Consider the following 18,564-nt stretch of genomic DNA (forward strand, 5'->3'; position numbering starts at 1 on the left):
ATTATTATTATTACTATTATTATTATTACTATTATTATTAGTAGTAGTATTAGCATTAGTACTAGTATTATTATTTTGTTAAAATTTTGAAGAACTTTGTAAACCCCTCCACCTATTTTGTCCTTTGTAATTACACTGGTGTTACCCATATAACTGACACTATATAGAAAAGATTGACAGTGTGCAATAATAAACAATGATAAATAAAATGATAACTGAATGTCACTGTTTAAATTTACTTGCGGACAATATCTATTAAAAAATAAATTTCAAGATAATAAATTATTGCTGTCACATTATAATAAAGCTTTAAAAGGGATTACGTTCTTACGTCACTTCCGGTTGTCGTAAGACAGTAGTAGAAAAAAAATCTGTTTGCCATGAATATCAGCTAGCTAGCCACCGACAGCTGTTAGTACACTTGAGTAAAATCATCCATGTCAAGGCAAAAGAGGGAATATCGAAGTCTTGTGCTGCTTCTGTGTACAAATAGGGGCACACCTTCCTGCCTCCAAGCCTACTGTGAATCGGTAAGCAGCTCGCATTTAGGATACCTTGCTAACGAGCTAGCCGCCGCTAGCTGCTTGCCTCGCTAACGCTAAGTGATGATCTATTCGACTCGGAGCTGATATTAACGTGTGCACCGGCTAGTGTGCAGCAGCAGCGTGGCCCTTATCTAGCTCATCGGTCGCATGCATTGCTATGCCAGCAGTCTGCTGCAGTTATACAGCCAACATCGATGGCTAACACTAGAGGTTATTATCGTTAACCATGTAGCTACCGTTAGCATATCGCTCTGTGTGACTGTCTGCTGAGGGGGTGTTGAATTTAAGCACTCTTGTCCACCCGTTTCAAGGGTATCTAAATAACCTTAATCTCCCCCTGAGAGGTTAGGAGCTACAGTCCACACCTGAAGTTAAATATTTCATATTTACTTAAGATTATGGGTCGTGTGCAATGATGTCAACAACAGCAGACAAATAATGGGTTGTCACATACTTTCCACAAAGCTGATCTCATCCTCATACGATTCCAGGATGCTATTGACTTTTATAATTGTATATGACCTAAATGTAATCCAAAGCAGCGGCGACTGTTTTAGACTGAGACTCATAAAGCGGCCACGCCTTTGTAACTGTATATTGCCATGTATAATTTTGTCGTGTTGCGCGACGCAAAACCATTTTAAACATTTCTTTCTTTCTTCATCTTCTTCTTTTTCTTCCTAAAAAAAAAAAAGATCCAGCTGGCTCAGTGACAAGACCAGAGGACGTTGGCACCATTGTGTGCCAGTAGATTTCAAGATACTGGGATTTTTGAATCCAGGTACGTCCATAACAGGACATAGCAGGGTTTCCCCAAGGCAGCTGGTTAGCAGAGGTGGTTAAACTATTTGTGTGTAGCCATCCACCCAAAACCGAATTTTTTATTCACTTTGAAAAACACTCTTCACCAATCAGTCTGTTTAAATTAACTTATAGTTCTTTTGGCATCACATCTCATCTTCAGTGTAGTTAGCAGATGGCAGTTTAAATCTTTGCCTCACTGATTAAATATTTTTCCTTTGCTGAATGATGTGATACCACTACTCTTCTCATAAGCTAAATCATCTTTCCATCCATCTTTTACTTATCCAAATTAAGGTTGGTGGGGTGTGGGTGGCTGGAGCTAGTCCAGATAAGAGGCAGGGTACACCCTGGACAGGTTACCAATTTTTGCAGGGTTATTGCATAGAGACAGAACAACCATTCGCTAATCACTAATTAATCTGACCCCATTCATGACTTTGGCATGTGGGAGGAAGCTGGAGTACCTGGAGAACCCACAAAGACATAGAAATAACATGTAAAGGAAAGACAACAGTTCTATCAACTGCACCATTGTAGCGTTGTAAGCTTAATCAGCCAAACAATAATAAATATGTAAAAAAAAAAAAAAAATTTAAACAAAGAAAGAAACTGTGGGAAACCCTGTTGTGAACTAGTGGTTAAAGGCTTTGCTTGTAGCATGTTGTTTTTGTTCTGTTTTTCCTGACTCCTAATTATTCTGTCTGCTATATCTGTATTTCCACCAGAAGATGAACGGTCTGTCCATACGAGAGCTATGCTGCCTCTTCTGCTGCCCCCCATGCCCAAGCCGCATTGCAGCCAAACTGGCTTTCCTCCCCCCAGAGCCCACCTATGCTCTTCTCCCTGACCCAGATCCAGTTTCTGGGGCTGGAGCGGCATCTGGGTCCACGTCTGCGACTGGTCTCCCTTCTCTCGGAGCCCCTGGACTTCGCTCTCGACTCAGCACTGCTAGCGGAGGTGACAGAGGAGGCGGCGGCGGTGGTGTTGGAGGTGGTGGCGGTGGTGGAGGAGGAGGTGGTGGTAGCAGCAGTGGCAGTGGTGGTGGCAGCAGTGTTGGGAGTGAGGGCAGGTGGAAGCTGCATCTCACAGAGAGAGCAGAGTTCCAGTATTCACAGAGAGAGCTGGACGTGACGGATGTATTCCTGACCAGATCTAGCCGAGGAAACAGGGTTGGATGCATGTACATTCGCTGTGCCCCAAATGCCAGGTGAGAGGCACAGCAGCACCTGGAAACCATGAGACATTTTTTGGATAAGTGGATCACAACCTTGTGTGTCTGTATTTAGAATGCAGTTGTTTGTGGGATTTCACACCAACCCTGGGCCGCACAACTCGCTGCCTAACTTCCTTTTTTCCAATTTTTCTGCTTTGTCCCTCAGGTTCACTGTTCTGTTTTCCCACGGCAATGCAGTAGACCTGGGCCAGATGAGCAGTTTCTACATCGGATTAGGGACCCGCATCAACTGCAACATCTTCTCTTATGATTACTCAGGCTACGGCGTTAGCACTGGCAAGCCTTCTGAGAAGAACTTATATGCTGACATTGATGCTGCCTGGCACGCCCTGCGCTCAAGGTAAGAAGGCCCAAATTCAGTCCTTGGTGGGTCCAAACCTAATGGGCAGCAAGCATGAAATGCCATTTAAGTTTTTAAGGGCCACTTACATCACTGATTGGTAACTTTTTGAAAAAAACAAAACCCAAATAAACAAAAAAAACATTTGGTTGGCTCATGAAAGCTTTTTCCCTGCTGACCACAGTGGCTTCTCTCTGTCGTTCAGCCAGTGTAGTCACAGCTAAACAGTGGCTCGCAGTCAAACAGTAGGATGACATACTGTGCTCTACGTGAAGTGGTGCATCTAATATTCTTCTTTCTTACTTGTCCCTCTTGTTTATCTGCTGCCATCATAGTTAATGAGCCTAATGTTGGTAGAAAATTAACATTTCCAGATGGCACCGCAGAGGACGCTGAACAAATAAAACAAGATTCTGGTTTATTTCAACATTTTATTTTTATGCTTTTCATTGTGGCTTATGCCACGTATGTTTGTGCTTTTCAACAAGTTTTCCCCCAAACTTTTTTACATGCATGAATCCCTTTTGTTTTTATTTATTTTTTTCTTGTTCACGCGAATCATTTTCTTTTCTTTCCCCATCCTGCCAGCTGGCCTAATCACCCTGCCAACTGTGCAAACTGTGAGTGTAACTAGCAATTACAGCAAACAGTAAACAGATTAACTACTGTAACTCAAGCTTATGTGTGCAAGCATAAAAAAAACGCTTTAACTTTGCACAGCGTGTTCTCTCTTTAATATTCAGGGGTGGAAGAAAACCGTTCAGAGCACGAGTCTGAAAATTAGCGTTTATCTGGACATGAGAAGTTTCACACTTGTACACTGTGCTCAACATATTTCTGTGTTCAGTGTTTGCACTTGCATAGCATTTGTTAACCTGAGGTAATGTGGTTCCTCTTCACCCACTCTCACACCTGATGGCGACTGTGTGGGATCAGGACAAACTTGCAGTCAGTGTTTTGTCTTGTGGAGGAGCTGGGAATAAAACCACCAACTCTCTGATTAGGGGACAGGCTGTGTCACTTATTGCCAAAATTTATTGTGAAACGTGAATTTTTGTGTCTCAGGTACGGCATCAGCCCTGAGAATATCATCCTGTACGGACAGAGCATCGGCACGGTGCCTACAGTCGATTTGGCATCGCGGTTTGAGTGTGCTGCTGTGGTCCTCCACTCTCCTCTCACCTCCGGCATGAGGGTTGCCTTCCCCGACACTAAGAAAACATATTGCTTTGATGCTTTTCCAAAGTAAGTTCACTTCCCAAGACTGCAAACCTGAAGACTGTCGATTTGATTACTTGGAAGTCATTTAGAATTAAGTGAATTATTACAGTTTAATTAAGTGAAAAGGAAACATGACTAGCGTCTCAGTTCTTTTCTGAAGCAGAATTAGTCCATCTGTATGTTCTAACTTCTTAACAGTGTTGATTGTTGCAATAGAGCGATAGTTTGAGACATCATATTTTAAATTCAGTTCATTTAAAAGGTACAGAGCATGTGTTAATGAACATATCGATATAAATATGCCTGGATTAGCCACAAAGCTACTTTTATATATAGTCCCTTGCAGGATATTAATACTTTATTTCTAAATGGTGATGTATAGCAGTGTGATGTGGTCTGTTGAAGATATTTTCATAGACTTGATAGGACTGCTTGGAAAAAGCAGATGCACAGGGGGTTTTATTTATTATTTTGTTAATGTTCATTTTAAATCCTCGTACTTGCTCATTGCTCTGTAAATGTTTTTTTTTTAATGAAAGATTGGAAAATTGTACTGTTTTACAACCAAATCGAATGATACAGAGTTTAACCATGTTTCGATTGTTGCTGAAATTATTAGCATTTAGATAGATTGCAGAGAAACCTTCAGAATGACCACATGCTGTTCTTTGTTACAGAAGAAATTAAAAATCTTATAGAACCACCGGTTTCAAATGCAGATCCTCAAAAAAGAAAAAGAGATTAGATGTAAAATCAATCTGCATGCCATAAGACGTGCTGAGACAAATGCATTACAATGGGACAGAGAAATTGATTCCGTTCTCTGCATTTTCTGTAAATATTCTTCCAGCATCGAGAAGGTGTCAAAGATCCCATCTCCAGTGCTTATCATTCACGGTACAGAGGACGAGGTGATCGACTTCTCCCACGGCCTGGCTCTGTTCGAGCGCTGTCCCAAGGCCGTGGAGCCGCTCTGGGTGGAGGGAGCGGGCCACAACGACATTGAGCTTTACAGTCAGTACCTGGAGAGGCTACGACGCTTTATTAACCAGGACCTGGCTGCACAGCATGCCTGAGAAACACACAGCCTCTCTGTGTTTGTATGAATGAGACTGTGTGTGTGTATTTGTGAATACGTGGGGGGGTGGGTGGATATAGGCATGTTTGCATAGAAATATGGGTGAAGGGAGGGGGGGGGGCTCTAAAGGGGTTGTGTGATTTTTGGTCACATCTGTGTGTCTTGAAGCAGCACACCTTCAGGTTAAACACAAACACAAACTATGTTCTGTTTCCTGTTTTAAAGGTTAGAACATTTTTAATAAGGATAGATGACACTACAGTAGATAAAGAAACAACCTCACAGGTGCAGTTTTTAATGAGGGAAGAGTTTGATTTGCAGCTTTAAAATGTCTTCACCTGGTTCACGGTGTGCGTTGTCGCAAAAAAAGGCATACAGATGTAATGGTGAAGTGTCTGGTGGTGAATGTGTGTGCTAACACTGTGAGTGTTGCTTGTATAGTCATACCCCCATGGACCTATGACACCTGAATAATGTGTTCACACGTTTGTGTGTGGGTGAGCGCTGATAGAAATGAAGGACATCCTGATGACTTGGACATCTGAGAGTGGAGGAGGCTTATGGAGATTTATCAGATATTGGTGTTTTTTTGTTTGTTTTGTTTTCTGTGTCTGTATGTATGAAGAATACCTCCACAGCTTGACCAGTTCTCTCTCCTGTGGACAAACACTGGTCAAGCACGTGCACCCTTCCTCCTCCCCTCCTTGTTTACTGTTAATGAACATCCATCTGACTGCCAGGGCATTTACCAAGTTGTCCAGCAAACACTACCCTCCTCCTTTTTTGTGTGGTTTTGGGGGTCCATCTCCTGTCCTTTGGTGTCAGTTATGGTGGAAATGCAAGGGACAAGCCTGGAGTACTGTCACAGTGTTATGGCTCTTAGGTGTCTCATACATTTCTTTTCTTATTTTGTCTCCAAAAAGATCAAAGAATGGTGAGCCTCCCTGTTATTTCCCGGCTGTTACATTTGACTGTCTGCAGAATTGCAGCTACATGCCACAGGGAACTATTTTAATTTCTTTTTTTTCATGTATAGTTTGACATTTTTCATACTCATTAATAAGTGGTTGAAATGGAAATAAGCCTGTCAGAAGGCACATTAACAATACTGCTATAGAAAAGCAGGTCTACTCAGTATTTCTCACCTCGCATTTTAACAGAAATCTGTTGCCCATCAGGTACTAATGAATGACGTTAAGAGGTTGGAGTGCATGGGTTTGGCAAGATTTAAGGAAAGGTTTGGCAATTTGGGACACACATACAATTGTCCCAGAAGGTGACTGCACCCAGAAAAGAAGTTGTCCAGCCTGTAACACCCCATAAAACAACTGCATGTCACATACAAAGGGTTATATAGTAAGGTTTATAGTGGCTGCTGAGTGGATTTTGTCACCTTTGCTTAGAGCCAGGCTGGCTTCCCCTCCACTTTTCCAGTCTTACTTGTAAGCTGGTAATTGCTGGTTGTCGCTTCACATATATATACACAGGTGTGTCATTCATCTCATGTGACTTCCAGCAACAACAACGACAAAAAAAGAAGCAAATATGCACATTTAGCAGATGTCAGATTGTACATTTTAAGCCTGGAGTGCAGCTGTTGAGAAGGTTGTGAATAATTGTAGTTTCTTCTGGTGAATTGTGGAGATTGATGCTCTGGTTGGATTCAGAGGCTCTAAAGGAATAAGGAGACAAAATAGCTGCTCATTTCCCCCTAAACCATAAGATGTTATGTTCATTTTATTCTGAATTACCGTGCTTCATTAGAAGTGTACTGAGAATTTGTAGTCTTACAGCACAAGTTGATTTCGATGTCTTGTTACCGTAGCACTCATCACCAGGGTTAGTCAGCCTCCGCACATTTTTAAAAAAAATTTTTGTAGCGTGTTTTTGTTGTTGTTTTATTTCTCGTCATGATTGTAATGTGTTTGTTTTAGAATGGGCCATGGGTTGTTTCAGAACCACGCATGTTAATGGTAAAGGCTAACAGTGCGATTCGGATCAGGTTGCCGTGAAGGGAGATCATGTCTACTAGCTCTGGTTTAACCTCCGTGGCCCTAAATGTACAGGAGCTCTTTTATGGGTGGCAGCACGCTTCATGTGTGACACAAGCCATATTTGAGCCTCTCACTGTTGGTGTGGTGCAGGTTCCACCACACACACAGACACACACACACATACACACACCTTTGCACATCATCACACACATACACACACCCGCACACACACACATACTGTCTCATACAGTATATTTACACATTTATATATATCAGATCAAGCATGACGAAAGCAGGTCTTAAGTTCAGCACTATTGTACAAAGTATCCAAAGTGTAATAAGGGTATAAAATGTAAGTTTCTGTGTCTTCTTCATTACTATAGAGTGTGTTCTAAAGGCCAGCATCAAAGATACAAGAGTCCTGTTTGGACTAACAGGCCCTGAAAAAAAAGCATGAGAAGGTGCCTACTGCACAGCAGACCCGCCGGTGTCAGTGATAGCAGCTGCGTTTTGTCAAAGGGAACATTTACTGAACTAGCACTGATCTGATTACTTCATTTTGGGAGTACCAGTGGGGCTTGGTAAGCAGCGGAGCAGAATTACTGAACACCACTCAACTTCCTGTTAATTGTTCTTAAACTGGGGAATATTCCCGGTTTCATCTTGTGGCTTTTTTTTTTTTTTTTTTTCTGTCTGATATTTGAATAACGGAAAACTGCTACCTTCTCGAACCAGGGATCTGAACTGTCGGATGAATTTGAGAGTTATTTATTTCCTCTCTCTCTCTCTAGAAGTAAACAGTGTCTTTGAGTTTTTCGTTGACAGGTCGAGTTATCAGGGAATCCTCTGTATCCACATCTCACTCATGGGGTCAAAGAAACTGTGTGGAAACCTACCGTTTTATTGATGCACCACTATAGTTGATGTACATTGTATCCTCTGGCCTTGAATGTTTATTGATGTGGTGGGGGTTCGCGGGTGGGGTGGGGCGGGGGTAACAGTGGGGAAAAAACCGAAACTGTATGCATGTCTGTTGTGTTTTGCGGAGCAAATGAGGGGGTGGTTCATTATCTATCGTGTAGTCTGCGGGAGGGTAAAGCTGAACTCACGGCATTGAAACATTGAAGCGCTTTTTAAAAATGAAAAAAAAAAATGGGACATTTGAATTTTTTTATCGCTGATACTAACTGATGTGTTGTTGAGTTTTGTGCTAGAGTGGGGCAGTGGCAGGCGGGCGGGCGGGTGGGGCTAGATAATATTAGTGGACTGTTTATATGGTTACTGTACTTACCTATTCTATTCTTTGTATTATGATTTGTAATTTTATGTTGCTTTTTTTGAACTGAGAATATGATGTAATGAAATTAATTCATGGGACTGAATCTTGACCTTTTTATGGACAACAAAATAAAATCACTTATTTACAAAAAGATACAATTGGTAGGGTTGATTTTAGACAGTCATTGCATTTTTCCAAAGTCAATAAGTTAATAGGTTGGAGTACAAGACCTGAGAGGCAGCGTTTGAAAAATTACAGTACATATTGACATAAAGATTTGAAAGACATGTAGAGCTTTAAATAAAAATAGCATGTAATATAATTTATATTGCATTTGCACTTTATCTAAAACTTATGTACCTAAATATAGTTTGACACATATAAGGTACTGCGCAAGAGTCTCGAGCTGTCCCTCAGTTCTTTATATTTTGCTTCCAAGCAGTCAGACTCTCATTGAACCTTTTCTTGAGAAATAATTCTCCAGGCTTTCTCAAAGTCTTTGGACGTTTTCAGTCTGGCCCTTGTCCCTGGCCATTTTCAATTTGTTCTTATCTCTAAGAAAATGCCAACAATAACACAGTTTAACTAGCATAAAATAGTTTTTTGGGGGATACAAGGTGATTCTCAAAGAACTATTAGCCAAAAATCACAGCATATCTCTGCATGGTGTGCAGTGTGCTTTTAAAGATTTGTAGGAAACTGACAAGTGTCAGGCCTAAAAAAAAACTATTGATGAGCAGTTGAAACTCTGCCCTTAATAAACAGCAGAGAGCTGACCTGGACCTGATCAGAAATGGTCTCAGTGGAAGGATGGCTGTCAAGAAGCTGTTCTTAATGAAGAGAAATGGAGAAAAGGCTGAGTTATGGCAAATTACATGCAGAAAAATGCATTTTAGAAAGTGTCTGATTGCTACAGCATCGTTTTTCAGCCCGACAATGATCCCAAACACACTACCATTGCAGGAAAAGCAAACCTGTACAGAAAAACTAACAATGAAACACTATCAGTCATGGATTGGCCTCAACATTATTGAAGCAGTGCAGGAACATCTTGACAGAACAAAACACAAGGCAGCCAATATCCAAAGAAGAGCTTTGAATGTCCTTCAAGAAGCCTGGAGAACTATTCCTGAAGACTACTTAAATTAATTACAAGAAAGCTGCCTGTGTTGAAGAATAAAGGTGATCATAACAAATATTGATTTTAACCCTTGTTAGAATTCTGTCGTTGCCTTTCCATTTATATTAGCAAATTCAAATAAATTGCATAAACTTTCCATTTTCCTGCCAAAATAGAAAGAAACAAAAGGTGGTTGGAGACTTTTGCACAGTACTGTTTGCTACATACAATTTATGAAGGGTTGGGCATGAGTCATGGAGCAGTCAAGGAAAACACTGGCCAAAATGTGCACAAGCCCTGTATGAAATAAGTTTAATGATGGGACTAATGAACCACTCACTGACTGTGTTTAAATATCAGAGCCTCAAGTCGGTGTGAAAGTGCAGTGAGTGCAACTGAAACAAATCTCATCTCTCGTCTGCGTTTAATGGAAGCGACTGCCCTCTGCTGGCTAATTCTTGTCATTACCAGCCTTCTTCTAAAGCATGCCTACGGATTCCAGCAGTTCATGAGCGCAATATGGGGCCCTAAATTAATTCTTTAACATCAATTTAAATCAAGTAACAAATTGCTTCATTTATACTCTTCTTCATCTTCAGTTTGTTGTCAATGTTGCAGATTGTGTTGATTCCAGGAAAAAAAAAAGAAAAAAAGAAAAAGGACAGCCAACTACTGCTAGCTGAGCTCAGCCGTTTATCAGCCAGCAAATAAACATGGCTTCAGCAGACTGCCTCCATATGGCTCCATGCAGGAGAGCCTCCCCTCACTTTCTGATCAGTCAGCAGAGAATCAATGTGCTCCTAACAGAAAATATTGTCCTCCATCGGTCATCCACGTCGTTCACCACATGTGGCCTCGATTCAGACACACCAACGCTGACCTCCGCCCTCTGTAGAACATCGTGCTACCACAGGAGCTCCATGTCTACTCAGTTTGTGTGCAATACTGAACATTTCTTTGGACAAACAACAGCAGAACAATGGTACAGTATGTACAAAAAGGATCATAGCAGTCAAAGATCTCAGCCAACAGCTATGTTTCCTGGTACCTGGTTAAAATAAAACAAGGAGCAAGCATGAGACAGAGAGCAGTGGTGGGGCATGTACTAATCTTTTAATAAAGTAAAGTGGCAATCTTACTATATGAAAATGCAAATGAAACTCCCATGTGCTTGAAATGGTATGTAATAAAAAAATACTGAAAATGTAAAAACAAAGTCTTTAACTGCTTCAGGTTGACTCTAATTATAGATGCAAGCCGGTTAAAGTGGAGATAATTTGAACTTAAAATGCGAGGTAGCTCAGCATCTAATTATGCCTCGTACGGCGTAATGACATGTTTTCCATGAACAAATCGACATCTAAACACAGCCTCACAAAATCAGAGCAAAAATAAAAAAGCTGAATATTTTCCTCTAAAACTAGAGGACAGTATCGATACATTTTGAGTATTTTGCCCATGTAACTTATTACATCCATTCCCATTACTAAAACAATTTAACTACAATGAGATTCAGGCGTATTTTCCAGCCTGTTGCAAAGCATCATTTCACTGCCTACAGTTTAAAATGCATAATCCCGAGTGGGTGTGATTCTCCTTGGAAGCCTATTCTTTTCCTTGTGTTATTGTTAAGAACCAGTAAAACTGGTCTCCAAAAAAAAAGTCTCCAAAAACCGGTTTGAGACACCCCCCCCCCTTCCTCAACAGATTTCTTTTTGTGGCTTCCCCTTTGCGTGCATGTGTCAACTCACTCTCTGTGATGTGAAGACCAGTCAGTCAAAGCTCCCAAAGAGTTCAGCTGCTCCTGCAGCGCTAAAATCCTTAGCCCGATGTATCCGGACACCAACAGGAGCAACACCAGCCTACAAACACCCACAGTAAAGTCTTGAATGTGTGTTGTGCAGGAAGAACTACAGCCTGAGAGTCTAGGATGAGTACATGTTGTACAGGACTAACAGCAGGATATCAGAGACTTGGATCTGTGTGCAGCCTTGATAACATTTCCACAACCAAGGTTTAGATATTTGTCTTTCCTGGAGAGTTTGCAGCCATTCCAGTAAATCAGTATGAGAAAAAAAAGCATGCCAAGATCCAGTAGATGTGTGAGTGCTTTTGCAGTTTTATACCTCAAAAATATGAATTTTGGTCTGCTGAAAAATTCTACATAAAGCAATAGCTCATGGTCCTTTTTTCCCTTCAAACCTTCAGTGTTTTAGGATGTACAGTCAGTTTCAGTCAAACTCACAGCTGTGACTAGAATCGTGTTGTCATGGACCCTGGGTTTTGTGTTTTTATGTGATTTCTTCTGATTTGAGAAGTGATTCATGTTTAATTATTTATAGTTTCCTGCTTTTACCCCCTGAAAGTTGATTCTGTTTATCTGGACGTAACGTTTTCAGTGGGAGAAACGTTTCATCACTCATCCAAGTGACGTCTACAGTCTCTGCTGACTGCAGGTTTCCCCAACCCCAACCACTGATCAAAGACCTTGAGCAGTGGTTGCTGATCAGTGGTCATGACAATTTGCATATTAATGATCAAGAAGCTGACCTCACAGCCTAATGTTCCTTCAGTGGTGCTAGTTTCAGTCATTGTGCAAATGTACTGTTTATAAGATTGGGGAAACCTGCTGAGAGTACAGAAGTCACTTGGATGAGCGACGAAATGTTTCTCCCACCAAAAATGTTACGTCCAGATGAACAGAATCAACTTTTTTTGGATTTCCTTACCTGGATGATTGAGCATGCATCAAGAAAACTTTTCCCTTTAGTTCCTAGTTAACCTAGATGACCTAGTTGACCTAGATGACCTAGATGACCTAGATGACCTAGATGACCTAGATGACCTAGATGACCTCGGACTAATTAGTTCCTTTTTTGTGTTCCCATCATGTTCCTTCAGTCTTGTCTGTATGTTTGTCTTTTTGTTTCACTTTAATCTGATCTCCCTGTACAGTTTTGTCTCTTGTTTCCTGTTGTATTTTGCTCATCTTATTTCTCTGTGTCATGTTTCACGTTTTACTTCCTTTGTCTTGTTTTGTTGATTAGTTTCAGCTGCCCTCCCACCTGTTTCCGCTCCCCTCATTATTATAGTTAACTAAATATAGAGGAAATATCCTGGGTTTTATTATCTGTTAGTTCGGTAAAAATTTTAATACGGCTTTCCTGATGAGACGTTGATTGATGCCTTTATTGAGACAAGACCGTGAGGGAATTGCTTTTAAAACGTTCCGTGTCTTTATTGTAATACCTACACTGATTTTCCTAAATCTCCCCTCTGACATATGTCACTCATACAAGATAAAACTAAGACTGAAATGGATAAAAACTACACTAAGGGTAAACATTTAAAAAGAATAAAAGAAATAACTGAAAGGTGAAAATCTACGCTGGAAACTAAACTGAAATAAAAACAAAAAGTCAAAATCAAAGAAAAATAAAAGCTAATTAGAAAATGTGAACTTATAATAACTCTGGTCGGAGTCCCTGGATGTTGTGTTTCCTTACCCTGTGTTGTCCCTAAAGATCTTTTTGCACTCTTGTGTATTACCAGCGATAAAGCCGATTTTTGAATTTATTCCTGTTTCCCTGAGTCCTGCGTTCAGGTCCACAATCTGCCTTCCACATAGCTGGTCTATAACACAGAAGCTGGGTGAAGGCGCCGTCTTTAAATTTCTAATCTCCTTCCACATCGTTACTGTTGAGATGACCCTAATGGTACATCATGTTTTCTTCCTTCTACAAAGAAACTGCTCACTACAGATTTCAAGCAGTATTTATCTATGAATCTGAAAACTATACTCACAGCACCATGTAGATGTGGAAGACAACACTGAGAGTCTTAAGTTCTGGCAGTTGTGCAATGAACCTCCAAATCCACAGTCCAGCTGACATAGACCAAAAAAACAAATAAAAAAAATTAATACTTGTTCTACAATCACACGACTCTGTATGGCCGCAACATGTGTGTGTTTGTATTTGAATACACACCGCTGTCTTCTTCATCTATTATGCTGTTTTGACGAGTGGAGTTGGCTGTGCTGGGGCCTGAAAAGACATTAAGACAAGTAAGCTCAGCAATTAAACCCCTTAATGTAATTTTTTCAAATAGAAAAGTGAACTTTAACAGTTAAAGTCAAAACCATTAAGCGGTGATGATCACCCATCAGTGCTCTTTAGTGTCTTTCCTTTACCTTCACTGGACGTCTGAAGAAAGCTGGTATCAAGAGAGTCACTGCTCGGAAAATCTACACGGTCGTCCAAACTGGAAAAACTGGAGAATTGCTGACAAAGAGAGAGATGCCATAAGATAATTTATCACTACGCAGTATGGCAAGATAGTCGCTAAGCTGCTACAAGATTCCTGCAGCTGCTGAGCGTCAAACCTACCGGATTGTGAGCTTCGTTCTCTGCAACGGCCAGATGAGGGCTGCTGTTTACAGCCTCCGCCTGTTCGAAACAAATGAAAAACAAGTTCAGAAAAAAACAACAGCTCGTGTTAGCCTGAGAAATGATGCCTGCACCTGCATGTGTGTCCGGGGAGCAGCAGCAGTACCTGCGCATATGAGCACACACTTTGGAGGAGTTTGTAACACTTCTCACGGTTTCTCAAAGACACAAACGAGTACTGAGGGAGAGAAAACAAACAAGCAGAGGAAAGGCTTAAATCTCAGTGTTTCCCCGGAAAGTTAATCTGCAATGTTAGCTCGACAAGCTGTCAGGCTCACTGCAGGAGGCCCGATCACAGTTAACACACTGTCCATCATTTCCTTTTACCAGCTGCTAAACCAACCGGTACATTTGTGTCAAGTCAAGAATGAACACTTATTTTTGGAGATCTCGTCATTTGTAAATAAATGAATGCTACCAGATGCTACATTGTGCTGCTGGTTTCTAAATGAATTTTGCGCGTACACAGTAGACAAAGTAAAACACATATTAAGGAACACATAATACACATTATAAAAGGTAAAAACTACACAACAAGCAGTCTGAGAAAACAAATGTCCACCAAGGCAGCTCACTCACTGAGCAGCGTTTACTTCTAAGGGAATAATATAGATTTTTCTGTACATTCATCTTGTTTTCTTTGTTCTTTTTAAACATACTTTAAGAATTTTGTAGTGCAGACTTCTGTTAATTGGCCTGTTTCAACCTATTTTAATTATTTTCATTGTTTTTTTTTATTTATTTGGAAACACTACATGTGTAATATTTGTTTTATTGTTTAGTAAAAAAAAATTACCCATTAATTACCAAATATAAAGTGAAAAAAGTTTTGTATTTAAACGGTTATAACCTGTTATTCTAATGTACGTAAGAAAGTCATAATAAAATTATGTCCTTGGTGGATGTAAGCCAAATTTTAAATGACTGTTAGCATGACCTCAGTCTACACCTCTACAGAGTTTGATCAGAATTAATTCAGAATTTTTTGAGCTATCGTGTTTACAGACAGAATGACATGCACGCATGCAAAATGCTAACACAAGCATAACCTGTGTGGTGGAGGTAACCAAAACCTCCCGATCATCCATGCTTACACGAATCAACTTAGCTGAACTCAAAAGTATCCAGTTAAAAAATTATGTTTTCAGTTTTTTGAGGCCCTGCGATAAACTGGCGACCTGTTTGAGGTGTACCCCGCCTCTCGCCCTGTGGTAGCTGGGCGACCCTGATAAGGATAAGTGGAAGAAAAGTGCTGGATGGAGTTCTTTGAGTTGTAGGTAAGAAGTTCAACAATAAAGAAAGGTTTCTGCTTTCACAACTATAATTCCCTTTAGATGTAAACTTCGTCATTGAGGCCAGAAACCCTGACAGGGTTCCCCGTGATACTGAGCACCAAAGCAGCCAGCTTATTAGAGAGCAACTTAAGTTTCTGATAGCTTTTGATTTAAATACTTAACCGCAGAACTACACTTTACATCTGTAATGCAAAGACTCAACTGCTACTTTTAAAGGTGTGTGCTGACCTTCTCTTCAGCAGTCTGTATAGAAAGCATAGACAGGGCTGAGCCATGTTTCTTCACATCCTTTATGCTGGAAACAGGAATCACCACCTGCAATGTATGAATGGTAATGAGTGTGGTTTTCTTTAGAAACTTACAGAGCTCATTACAGTAAAATGACATGCCAAACGTTCACAAAGTGAAACAAGCAGAAACAAACCCCAGAGCAAGTTGCTGTGTCGTTCTCTCTTCAGGTATGATAAATGCTAAAAATCCTAGTGAAATACCAGGATTTGGACTTGTAATGCTGACTGCTCCTCTGTATCTTTATCTAGAAAATCCAAATGATCTCCCTTTGATTGTAATTTTGCAGCTGGGAAAGTCCAAGTACTGCAGCTCCTGCCATCACATTTCAGTGTGTGGCGTAAGTTTGAGTTACCTTGGTGTCTTTGAGCAGCACAGATGAGTAGAAACACACATGGTTCTGAGAAACAAAGAGTTTTCCGTGATACAGCACTTCCTTCTGCAGGGAACACGTGAAAGCTGCAACAGATACACACAGTTCGAAGGCATTAGGTCACTGTTTCTAAGGTGATACCCACACAACACCAGAGCCATGACTGCTGAAACATTTACTGAAGCGTTTCGGCCGTGCAGTCACCCCAGACCGCTTGGAAAACAAAGCATTAAGTGGCACTTCATCTGGCAGCAAAGACATCGGGGACACTCTGCGAAGCCATTTCCATAATCAATATTCGCAAATGAGTTACAACCTCTGGACCTCAGCTCAGCTCACCGTGTGCCAGGCTGTCCCACACAGGAATCTCTGGAAACAGCTTGTTGAAGCTTTTATTGTGCTTGAAGTACTGCAGGGAATAAAGAAACAAAAGGTTTTCATTCAGACTTGTTTCAGATACAGAAGAAGAAGAATCAGGTTTGTTAACTGACTTCGAGACCTGCACTCAGCATCAGTATACAAACTTTTGAGCTGCCAAGCTTGTCATCAAACATTTACTTATTTAAACCCTCCAGCAGTTAGAATTTGCTTTGTCTCTGAATACCTGGTAAATGGCCAATAACCAGCCTGCATTGAACTCTAGTTTAGATCACTCGTGGCTCTAAATTGTCTACTTCCTCATTCATGTAGTTGATAACCATGTGTATCTGATGTTACATTGTAAAGCTTTCCCACCTGGGATGTCCGAAAATGCTACGAGAAACTAGCTTGAAACTCAGCCCTGAAGCAAGAAGATAAATAACAACCTAAAGGTAACCACAAAGCCCCTTAAATCCAAGTAGAGCGTCATATTCAGGTAGGTTTCTTGCATTCACTTTGTCACATTGCTTTCATGTTGGAACATAATGCATTGCCACTGTGAAAACATGATTCATGGCCGCCTCAGTTCCTGTGCTGTGAATAAAAGGGAACAAGAAGGAGCAGGGTAAAGGGAAGCAGGCTTACGTGATCATCTGATCGCTGAAGATTCTGCTCTGCTATGGTCTGCTCTCTGATGACACAAAGGCACAATAGTAACACAAATGAGATAAGGATGTTTTCAGGGAGATATCTGACAGTCTGTGCAGCTTTAACATTTTAAACCATCCAATACTTAGTAAATACCCCCCCAACCCTGTGTAGTGATGAAGGAAGACTCTACCTCAGGGCCATGTTGGAGTCAAGGCTGTGATTTAGTTGGCCCTCCAGTTGTACTGCGTCCAGCATCGTGCTCTGTTTATTTTTCTTTGTACTAGATCTAAAACTGCTTCTTCTCGTGCCAAAAATATCACTTCCTTCCACGATACTGTCCCAAGAGACCAGGATATAAATGTCAGACTGATGATCCAGCTTTTATATTACCCACAGACACACGCTATCAATATAGAACACCAAAAAGGTAATGAAATCACAGCAAAATAGAAATTAATGCATTTCTCCCTGATGGATGGGTGCCAGCTCCTGCGTGGCGATGGGGAAAATGTTACAATCTTCAGCTATTTTGTTTGCATCAGTCACAGAATGACTTTTCACAACGATGAATGGAGCTCATCAACAGGTACAAGAAAGATCTGTTCGCCATCAAAGCACTCTTGAACATTAACAAGGTACAAGAAAATAATATGCTGTTCCTACACTCTCTTCCAAGTCCTTGAGCAGCCTTTTAAGCACCAGCTGTGCCAACTTTCTGACTGTCTGCCTCGCAGACCGGTGGTTAGTCTGCTGTCTCCGGGCAACTGACTTGGCTCTCCGGAGGATGGTTTTACTTTTGCAAAAGCAGCCGCCACAAAGCCCGAGCACAATGAAAAACTGTACTCTACAGCTGGTATTTAGAGTGGCTTTTTGTTTTTACACTGCACGCTTAAAAAGTCAATATCACTGTCAACCGATAAAACATGTACATTAGGCACAAAGGAGGAAATGTGATAAGATAAACACTCACCCAGAGCTGTCCAGTGAGAATTTCCTGTTTTTCAGAGTCATGATGGAACATAAACAATTCCGGCTCACGCACACACAAAGTCATACACTCGAATACATAGTGTAACTGTATAACTTTATGTCTGTAATCCACGTTTACTGGCTCTGTGCAGGGCTTTGCTTCTCTTGTATTTCCTGGAAATGACTCTAAATCACCAAGGGCCAGGTGAACACAGATGAGAGAAAAAACAAAGGACGGCTGCCTTTTAATGTTAACCAATTAGCTGTGAGAGGTGGAGCTTTGCATAACAAAACCAATCAGTGAAGGAAGGAGGAAAATCTACACTGATGCAGAGTTTGCTCCTCATAGGAAGATCTTTCTATGGGCGGCACTGTCTATGTTCACCCTTTGACTTAGAGACACACCTTCTAGACCCACACGCATCAGCACACACAATGAGAAGGTATGCAGAGACAACCGTCATGAGATTTAGATATGACAGTAACATTGTTGTCTGTCATGCAAAACCTTCAGCCTGCATAGATTAATATCACATGGAAAGAATGACGGACACACAGCAGAGGA

General features: G+C 40.9%; 2 protein-coding genes across 2 annotated transcripts; one reads left to right on the plus strand and one right to left on the minus strand.

Moving 5' to 3' along the window:
- The first annotated feature begins 342 nt into the window (after nucleotides 1–342).
- abhd17aa (abhydrolase domain containing 17A, depalmitoylase a) lies at nucleotides 343–7,931 on the plus strand. The gene is made up of 6 exons (XM_082512291.1): nucleotides 343–530; nucleotides 1,241–1,326; nucleotides 2,075–2,556; nucleotides 2,729–2,923; nucleotides 3,989–4,168; nucleotides 4,995–7,931. The coding sequence occupies exons 3-6, from the start codon at nucleotides 2,078–2,080 to the stop codon at nucleotides 5,218–5,220; spliced, it is 1,080 nt and encodes a 359-aa protein (XP_082368417.1). The 5' UTR covers nucleotides 343–530; nucleotides 1,241–1,326; nucleotides 2,075–2,077; the 3' UTR covers nucleotides 5,221–7,931.
- Nucleotides 7,932–8,467: 536 nt separating this feature from the next.
- On the minus strand, nucleotides 8,468–18,211 carry LOC309693240 (GRAM domain-containing protein 2A-like). Its single transcript, XM_082512292.1, has 13 exons — nucleotides 18,001–18,211; nucleotides 17,221–17,364; nucleotides 17,025–17,070; nucleotides 16,359–16,428; nucleotides 16,002–16,105; nucleotides 15,587–15,673; nucleotides 14,170–14,241; nucleotides 14,004–14,063; nucleotides 13,808–13,898; nucleotides 13,605–13,661; nucleotides 13,420–13,501; nucleotides 11,367–11,477; nucleotides 8,468–10,663 (listed from the first exon to the last, which is right to left on the minus strand). The coding sequence occupies exons 1-13, from the start codon at nucleotides 18,039–18,041 to the stop codon at nucleotides 10,648–10,650; spliced, it is 981 nt and encodes a 326-aa protein (XP_082368418.1). The 5' UTR covers nucleotides 18,042–18,211; the 3' UTR covers nucleotides 8,468–10,647.
- Nucleotides 18,212–18,564: the final 353 nt, after the last annotated feature.

This window comes from Aulonocara stuartgranti, assembly GCF_965226115.1.
Source record: "Aulonocara stuartgranti genome assembly, chromosome: 18".
NCBI classification, from domain to species: Eukaryota; Metazoa; Chordata; class Actinopteri; order Cichliformes; family Cichlidae; genus Aulonocara; species Aulonocara stuartgranti.